Here is a 9,708-nt window from a genome sequence, read left to right as displayed (position 1 = left end):
AGATCGAAGGAAGACAGAATTCTCACAAAAAAGTAGGAATGGCGTCGAGAACCAAGGGATGACATGGTGTTCTGTTTTCCATATGAAAGCAGGTGTCGGCGACGACGCTTTCCTGAGTGTTTTGCCACATACTATTAAATGAAGCGAGCTGCGTTCTGTGATTCACCATCATTATTATGTTAATTCATTTCGAGAATAAATTAATTAATATTTTCTTCTCTGTTCTTTTTCAATAATAGGTGAGTGAAGTAGCAATATGTCTTCCGGTTAGTAAAGCGCTCCGGGAAAACAAACTCTTGAAGACGTCTTTTTGTACATGCTTTATTTCATTCAGCGGCTACTGACGATGACGAAGCAGCGTCATGGAGATCTACTTTTGTACCTACTAGCTGGCATATGCAGGACCGACATTATGGTCAACCAGGATTTACTCTCCGGCTTTTTCTTGGATGCATTCCTGGAAGAAAAATGAATAAATTAGCAGAAATATTACGTCAAGCACATGACCATGTTAGTACCACTGACGTACGCGAATTGTACCTGCCGTTCAAATATCTGGCCGATAAGATAAATTGGCGCCAGCGTTTCTTGTCATGCTTATTTCTGAAGTTTTTATGAGATAGCGTATAGGGTTCGTTCGACCGCACAGCTGCCGCCGTACACCACGATTGAGATATCGCGTAAAAAACCGTGTCGGAAACAATACTGTGGCGCCGTCATACGGCGACCTCACGAACTCTATCGGGACCTTATACGTCGATGGCAAGACAGATGACGTCTCCGTATTCTAAGTTTGAAAGCGCATTTTGCAATGCAAATATTTTTTATGTTGTTGTTCTTGTTGTTATTGTTATTATTATTATTATTATTATTATTATTATTATTATTATTAGTATTATTATTATTATTATTATTATTATTATTATTATTATTATTATTATTATTATTATTATTATTATTATTATTATTATTATTATTATTATTATTATTATTATTATTATTATTATTATTATTATTATTATTATTATTCAGGCCACAAAAAAGTAAATCATTTCCCCTTCTATCCTTAAATGCAGTCTTTAGAAGAGCACTCGGTCGACTGTCATAGACCGGTCAAACCACATATTCGCGGGTCGCAATGCTTTATCGCTTCGAAACGCAAGCATACATATATTGTGACTCTGACGCGATATGTTTAGAAGAAGGAGGGCACACCAGTCGATTCTATCCGATCTTTACTGGAGTCCCAACACGGCGCTCACTACTGCTCAAGCCCCATGCTCCCGCGTTTCATCTTCCTTTTCGTCTTTCTGAAGCGTCAGGCGCCAATTTTCAATAATATGCCCACAGAAAAACAGATTCTCTAGCCTGCATAATTTCATGTAGTCTACCTGGAATGTTAGGGTACTTGACAATGTGTTTGAAATATAAAAGCGATGTTACTGTTCATCGCACGATAGAAAATTGTACAGACTATCCCACGTTTTCTATGGGGCGCCTAGTATTCCGATCGCCCCATGTTGCAATGTGAAGCAATTATCGTTTAAAAAACTGCTTACTTGGTCGAAATTACGCTTGCTAAATCCCAATGAGAAACATTTTTCGCGAAGAGTGTATAGAGCAAATCTCTATCGATGTATAGTGTATAGAGCAAATCTCTACCGCTAGCGATGTCGCTGGAACCTCCTCATTGCTTACTGCTCATGTAATCATTACCAACAAGTGGTATATAGATCGTGTGCAAACCGCTACTCCAAAAAAGATGCTGCCCAGTCAAGCCGCAGAAGTAGGTCACTGCGGCGTAATAGATGAAGCTCTTACCCTTGTTTGATCAAACATTTCGATCTCTTCTGTCGTCATTCCGCTGGAAGCCTGCGTTTATGCAAAAAAAAAAAATTGTCTGCTTTTTACACTTTGTAGACATTAATGCATGTTGTTGTGCGCAGTGTGGCTGCCATCGCTACTGGAGCGAGATTTCGTGCATTTGCTCATAGTTAGATGGCGAGCAGACGTACGTATTTATTACTCTATAATGCAGCAATGGCTCCGTATTCTGACACAAGGACAGAAACACTAAGCAACCAAACTGACAAGAGCCAGATGAGCAGTCATCGTTGTAAACGAACAGGGGGACTCTTCTTTTCCCCTTCTTATTTACTCTTAGATACCAGCGGAGCGTGAACGCGATACCATTCACACTAGGCCGTGTCTGTGGCGCTGTGTATCGTATTATACTCAGAAAAAAAAATGAAACGAGCCCTGCGAAAACGCTGAAGGAACCCCACCTTTGACACCACTCAAACGTATACGGCGCGTCTGTAAGCAATACGAAGCCTTGGTTCCGGTGCCAGCCGATGCAGTCTGAAGACAGTGGGCCAAACGAACGAAGAAGGTCAAGAGGCAGACAGCGCGCCGGGGTCTTGACAATCAAAATGTCAGTCGTACTGTGAGGACCCAGTTCTGCAATGTACTTGTCTCTCATGTTTTTTCTCCTTACTGTTGGTCATCAACCAACTCTGCCATTAAAGACTCACAAAGGGGCATGGAAGCTGCTTGTTCGATTTGTTTGGCTGCTGAGAAAGACAATCTGAATATCTCGTTATAGAGGGCGTAGGGTACTCTATCATAACGTACAGGCGCCAGTATTGCGATACATTCACAGACGCGAACAGGTTCTAAGCATTCACATTAAGACCAACAAGATAAAGACGCTTTATATCTCAATAGACCCCTACCATTGTTCGTTAAGCAGGCTTTCCCACGTTGCTTCTGGCCAGAACATGGCGTCGCTGGCCGCCAGGAAAATAGGGAAAAAATACTACAACAGCATGTTACTACTCTAGATACATGTAGTGTTGCTAGGGGAACGATGAGAGCGTGTTCCTCTTCATAAATCATTCGAACTTATAGAAACGAATCTTTAACGAATCTTTGCCATCATATGAAATATTACAAATGTGTTCTTTCGCCATTAGTGGGGAATATAGTATAGAGCTGAAGCCGGCTGAAATTTATGAAAGGGGTCAATTCATCGCAATCAATCAGGCATTCGGCATATTTATGACGGACGTAAGTGAGTAATAAAGATCCTATATAGCTTAATATCGTTGAATGTTTGTCGAACTCGATGAAAATGGAACTGGTACAGTGCTTTCCGGTATAGTTTCACATCAGACTCTGCCATACTTTATTTAACCAGACTTCATAACAAAGACAAGTGAGGCTGTTTTCAAACTGCACATCTAGGTGGTCCCCTCGGCCTGGAAGACCGAATTTAAAGGTGCCCTCATACTTTAATCACAGTCGAAATTCTGGCTTTCGTAAAAGTTTCCGGAAGTTCAGTTTGAACTTCACTACCGTCAAGTTGAAATGGCAGCGGAGGTGGCTGAGCTACAAAGCCAGTAGCAGGCCCGTGCATTATCTTTTTCCTTCTTCCTACAGCCACAACATCGCACAGCAGTACCAAATCTGGTACTATTATATTACGGGCACACTCTGACCACAGCTTCTGCCCATACACTCTACCGACGTGCTCTGCCCCCTCCGTGTTCAGCCACTCATATAAGCCAAGAAATGCTTCCGCCTAAGTCGCGTTTTGCATTGGTTACATATTAAATGCCCCTGCCAATAAAATGCAGTTAAGGAAAACAAAGTCCGAACTAAACATTTTGTCGTCCGTTATTTTTCGCGAATGATTCGTACTCAAGTTAAACAAAATACACTTGCCTTGAAATTGTCCGCTTTTTCACGGAAGCAGGCCTTCATCTGAAATTTAATAAAACAATCCTTGAGCGATTGGAATCTCCGAGGCGCTGATTTTATATGCTGACTAAAAAATTCGCGCATTAAATTTTATTTCAAGTCTGCGCTGCTTTCGTCACTGATCCCACCTTGCTACCACTTACTTCAGTGAAATAATCATTTGATTACGTATAATCGCGACGTTCAAATAGTTATTCCCAAGTGGCTTGCAACTATAACGTATATGCTTTACTGTCACGACTGGACATGTGACTGAGCGGCTCAAATGAATTAAAGGACGCGAAAGAAGATCTCCGTTTAGACACAGGGAAATTATTTTGAGTGAAGTTTTAAATATTGTCTAGAGTGCTAAATACAAAAAAAAAAGAAGGAAAAACTGAGGACAAAGTTGTAGTAACGTTGAGAAATACCGAGCCTGCAAAAGATATAAAGGAGCGACACACGACGCAGCAAAACAGTTGCAGGCCAGTGCAGTTTAAGCCTAATAATCTTGCATATATACTGCTATACGACAGCATCAAATTAAAAGCGGCCAGTAATATATAACCAGTTAAATTTTATGATCATGAAACGAATGATCAATTATATCTTTGGAGCGCTCGCAAATTTCAGTGGCATTTTGCCTCCATGTAAACGGAGAATACATTCCCAATGCAGCCACTTTGATAATGTTAGCATTCGCGATTAGTCTGCTTTTAGACAACCTGGGAGGGGCAGTTAGTTGAGAAAATACTCTGCTGTTACGATCATGTCACTATTTGCTGAGGTAGTGAAAGACGTCCGTAAAATGCCACATCTGTGGCCACTTGCGTTCTGCGGATATCACGAGGCGTATACTGCGCAAAACAACTCACTCCCCGAGAGCTTATGTTCAAAAAGGTGAGTATACCCAGTTATGAGCGCTGGTTTGGATTAGTCAAAACAAATGCAGATGTTTAACGTGGTTAAAGCCAGCATAACATGCGAAAGCACTAGTTTGACGTAATTTGTAGTGGTAGATGTATTAATGATGACGCTGTCTTTTCGCCATCGCATTCCACAGGTAAGCTGGTGAGGAGGACCGTGATGAGTGTTGTTGAAGTTGACACGAAGGATATAGGTATAAATCTCTGCTTTAACCAAACCGTACTAACGTGCCTTCGTGGTCCAGGGACAGCGTATCTAACTTGTTATCCAAGGACCCTGAGAAGGCTGGATTCTGATCTCACCTTAATGAAGAAGCCAGAGTTAGCACCGCCGGCCATTTTAACAACGCACAGAATGGTAAGCCGGTTAGGCCTCGTAAAGTAGCGTTTTCGCGCTAAACACATGTTTGTGTTCGGAACTTACATTCTCTTTTCTTTCAGCAGGGTCAGCGATGCTCATATGCTTGGCGCCACATTCGGTAACCGCAGGAATAATGCCTCCAGCAAACTGGGCAAGAAACATATGAAACATTAACGGTTGATGCGTATTCATATTTATGTTCAGCCTATCACTGGCAAACCTAACCCTCCAAACTGCACTGGCTAAGTCCATCCTCGAAAAATGTTCCGCCTTCAATAAAAATTGGAGACCTGGAAAGTTGGTTGAATCACTGCAAAGCCGACTACCTCTACAGACTACAAGTATTTCTCCGTACGATAGTGCATCACTACCGCCATCCGCAATCTCCACCCACAGCACGCTGTTAGAAGTATACTTCTAGCACTGGTATCTAAACTCTGCTATGATTCTCCTTACCACCACCACTCTCTCACTGTGTGCATTTCATGTCATGTTCATCAAATTCAATACACGCGCAATGGATTCACAACACGCAGCTATGTACTGCCCTCTTAAATTTGAGCGGTCCCCAAATATTACATTGCGCTGCTTCAACGACTCCCAATCACCGATTTTGCCTCAAGCCTAACCTTTTGATTTTAGCCTCGATTCGAAAGCGAAATAAACGATACGTACTAGCGAACGATACTTAACCAGTTTAGCTAAATCATCAGCATTTTTTTACATTTGCCTCTTCCTCATATGAACCACAAGATAACTATGGACGGCGCTTTGATTACCTTCTCAATTATTTCCGTGTTGATATCCTTGGCGGTGGTGAGACACTCGCGCGTGTTGTCAATCTTGGCAATATACTCCTGCGCCTTGTCCGCGTCAGACACGTGGTCTCGAACAAGTTGCTTCAGTTGGTCCAGCACGACGTCCACTGCATGGCAGTATATTGTGACATTGCATGCTGAAGTAGCGTCATGTAACCCACGCCAAAAGCATCAAGGTGCTTCTAGCCGAAAAGAATCGCCGGCTTGTTGCTGTCCTGCGGCTGTGGTTTCTTCGCAATGCTCGTTAAATTAGTTTTCGATGGCAGAAACTCTATCTTGAAATTTTATCGTCACAAGCTGGCAAGGTACGAGCTGATGACGTAAAGCAAAGGCTGTGGCCCCCAAATCTATTGGCGACCTCGGCTATTGTAGCAGCAAACGGAGCAGCTGATACATTTTCGTCACGCAGCAAGAAACTAATTAATGTCAGGGACGGGCAGCCCCAGGGGTATCCCCTTGAATTCGAAGTGGGCGGGGGTGTCTTATTTAAGGAATAGTGGGAGAGAAAAACAAAGGAGGCTATGCGCCTCTAAGGGAGGGGTAGGGGGTAGGGGGGTGAATATAAACTAATGACTACAACGCTGTGAATACAGCGCATTGCAGTGCTTCGAAGTGGCTGCAGTTGCGAGAGTAAGAACTTCGGCGATATCGCCATGGCAAGCAAATATGTGATGTTCATGTTACGCGGGCCACAGCTTGCGGTGAACATACTTCTTCAACGAACTCGGCAGGCGCCACACCGTACCTCCCATGCATGTTATAAGCACCGTACCCTGCCCTTGAAGGACGAATGAAATACAGCTACTGCAGTCTGCAACATGCTTCTGCAATCTCGACGTTCCATATCTCAAACACTATTGCGAAAAATGTGTAGCGGCCCTCATGACGGCATTACTATACCTAGTCACCACAAGCGGCGCGACGCTGGAAGCGTTCGTTCCTCCCCATATATACCCTTCAGAGCAATGACCAACGTGCGCTTATAGACACTGTTTTTGAGAATCAACCAAAGACTGAGCAAATTGTTTTTTCTTCTTAGGCCCCATTCTCTCAACGCTAGCTTTCGCTCGCTAATTGCCAGCTTGGCAAGGCCATGCACTAGTGGTGATACTCATCTCTTGTCGCCATTTCTGAAAAGTCGGGCAAAATATTCTGACCGAGAAAGATAGGAGTATGCCCTTAAATGTGTTCTGCGTTAAAACAATATCAATTTCAAACAACAATTTCAATTTCAATACGGCCCATCTCAACCTACATAGCCCTCATGTCTGAGTTACTCGTAGGCAATAATGCGTTTACGCTACGATATACGAAAGCTTACATCGCCTGCTGTGGTTCTGCTCACCCAGAAAAAAGTGGCACGCATGCTTACCTGAGCACATTTAGCATTAGCGGGAGATTATTTGAATCTCTTTTTCTCGTGCTTTTCACCAAAATCGAAGTGTGTAACGGCATGCGCAATACCACCCTTTTAAATGTCGTGAACCTTTGATCGTGCAGCCACATCATTTAAACTAAAACCATTGCTGCAGCTAAAAAGCTTACCACCATGATAACAGAACTCACAGTTGTTTCTTCAAGCCATATTGCTGTTAGTTGGCGCAAGAACAGGTCAAAAATGTCCGATTAAATAAACTAAGTGTAGTGTTGCAACTTTTCTTCTCGTATCTGGGCGTATAACATCGGCCAACCTGCTACGCGAGCAGGTAATCATTTGTTGTGGCAAGTGCAACGAGACACTGTTCGTCATTACAACTGGAAGCATTATGTAGAGCTCCGCAGGACATGGGCTCATTGGTCAGGGCGCTATAGACTGCTAAACCCATGCAAGGACGCGGGTTCAAATGCTACCGTGTTTCGATGGAGGCGAAATGCAAAGCACCCGTCTAGTGTGCGTTATAAGCGCATGTTAAAAACCCACAGAAGTACGAAATTACTGGAGCCCTCCACGACGGCGAGCACAAGTGACATTGCCATCAGTTTAGAGCGTTAGACTATACTGTGCCAACCTTTATTTTAGGGCTTCTGTCACTATTGAGTTTTCTTGAGCTTTTGACGAGAGCTTTATTTAGACAATTCTGCTTCCGCCGCAATGTCTCTGCTGAAAAGCAGAATTATGGCGGCGGTGTGCCACTCTCAACTCAAACTCAAAAGACAATTTGTTGAAGAACGCTTGAATATATATTTCCTGCTAGCAGTTTTGTAATCTAGTACATATTTAAGCGTTAAGTTATATCACGATTTGAAATACTGATTACTTCTAAAATTATTATGAGATCTCCTGCGATTTTCTTTGCTCAAGCCGATGTATAGATAACGATCTGTTAGGCATGCTTTCGTGCTACGTTTCTTGACGGTGACGAGGCATTAAATATTGTAGTATATTACCTTCAGCTGCTAAACCAAATACAAACCGTCCCTCCAATACGCGTCTCCAAAAGTGGCGAAAACTAGCTTTTCCATAGCGTGAGCCGCCAGGCGAAAAATACCGAGAGAATCATGTGTTGAGGGTGCATGGATCTAAGCAGTCAAGAGAGACAGATAGGGGAACGGAGAGATAAGGAACTGTTTCGACATCTGGGCTGAACGCGGGAAAATAATAAAATGAAGAGATAAGGACACACTTTGGTGCCCCTCATCTAAACAAGCAAGAAAAAACACGAGGAGGAATGAGAAAATGAAGAAATAAGAAGGCGTTATGATATAATTTTGCGCCGGCTGTTTCGATTATTGATTCAATCAATCAATCAATCAATCAATCAATCAATCAATCAATCAATCAATCAATCAATCATCGAAACAGCCGGCTCAAAATTCTAACTATATAGGAGGTATACGTAGACAAAAACGAAACCCTAGACAGCAGCTTATTTGTTCAAGATTCACGCAAGCTTAGGCTGAGAAATTATAATTACTCCGTCAATTGAGCTACGCCTTGAGTACTGCATTCAGCAGTAGATGATTTTGCTCAGCCTTTGCGTGGTCAAAGCCGCCAAAACTTTCGTTACGTGGATGTTAATCTAACAAACAGCTTAATTCTCCAATGGTGTTTTCAGGCCGATGAGTTAACTAGATGGTTCCTTAGTCTCACCGATAAAAACGCCTGAAATTGTCCACTCACCGTTGACGTCGGCCGTCCCGTATGTCAAGCAGCAAAGGATCACCGCGACTGCGACGATTTGGTACCTCATCTTCCCCGAAATGGTGCAAGGGACAGCGAGGAGAGAGTCTATCCGCAGGGGTGGAGCCAGATGCTGCGTTCAAACCTTCCTCGCGGCGACAGAGAGTTTGAACAGTGGATTGCACGAGGCCTGCTTTGCTGCTTTAACACACTTGCACGTCTACCCTCTTTGTAATCTGGTGTGAGCAAACGCTTGCCTTTTATACGCCTTCGCACCAAGCCGTCTGTCCAGCTGGGCCCGCATCCATTGTAAGGCTTCCGTGACGTACATTTCCTTTTCAATGCCGTAAATAATTCCTTAGTGCTGCAAGCGCGAACTGTACTATTTTTATTTTTGTCCGTGTGTTTTAGTCACTTTGGTTTTGGTTCTTGCCTCGCACCAGCAAAATTGCAAGCGATGCGGCTAACGATTTCAAGGTAGGGGCCGTATAGCCGCTGACCGTGAAAGGCTAGGTGCTGACGCAGCTTCAATAACTTCTCGTCTCACATTGTTGGCTGGGCAGTCCGTCTGTAAAGGAGAATGAAAGAAGCAAGCTAGAAAACCAAATTGCGGCCATCTTATCAGGATGCACTTGAAGAATGGTTGCTTGCGCCAGTGTTAATGATTTCCAGAAGAGTGCGATCGCTGCCTTCATTCTCTTTTTTCTCACCATCTTTGACTCGCTAACCTTTAGGCACGCC

At 43.2% G+C, this 9,708-nt stretch overlaps 1 protein-coding gene across 1 annotated transcript; it reads right to left on the bottom strand.

The window, feature by feature from the left end:
* Window positions 1-309: 309 nt before the first annotated feature.
* Window positions 310-9,216, bottom strand: LOC146178473 (uncharacterized). Its single transcript, XM_084579762.1, has 6 exons — window positions 8,968-9,216; window positions 5,808-5,953; window positions 5,092-5,175; window positions 3,727-3,765; window positions 1,822-1,872; window positions 310-457 (listed from the first exon to the last, which is right to left on the bottom strand). Exons 1-6 carry the CDS (start codon window positions 9,035-9,037, stop codon window positions 428-430), a joined length of 420 nt encoding a protein of 139 aa, XP_084435888.1. The 5' UTR covers window positions 9,038-9,216; the 3' UTR covers window positions 310-427.
* Between the last annotated feature and the right edge of the window lie 492 nt (window positions 9,217-9,708).

This window comes from Amblyomma maculatum, chromosome 9 (genome assembly GCF_055883805.1).
Source record: "Amblyomma maculatum isolate TAMU_Amacu chromosome 9, ASM5588380v1, whole genome shotgun sequence".
In the NCBI taxonomy this organism is placed as follows: Eukaryota; Metazoa; Arthropoda; class Arachnida; order Ixodida; family Ixodidae; genus Amblyomma; species Amblyomma maculatum.
Note: the sequence above shows the minus strand (reverse complement) of the source record. Positions and strands in the feature narration are given on the sequence as shown.

Bases quoted from the DNA above. Each gene is read 5' to 3' on its own strand.
- LOC146178473 (XM_084579762.1), bottom strand. From the start codon at position 9,037: ATGAGGTACCAAATCGTCGCAGTCGCGGTGATCCTTTGCTGCTTGACA. The intron at 5,954-8,967 runs GTGAGTGGACAA...ACTGCCATGCAG, and splicing joins CGGGACGGCCGACGTCAACG to TGGACGTCGTGCTGGACCAA. The intron at 1,873-3,726 runs GCAAGTGTATTT...GCATAAACGCAG, and splicing joins AAAAAGCGGACAATTTCAAG to GCTTCCAGCGGAATGACGAC.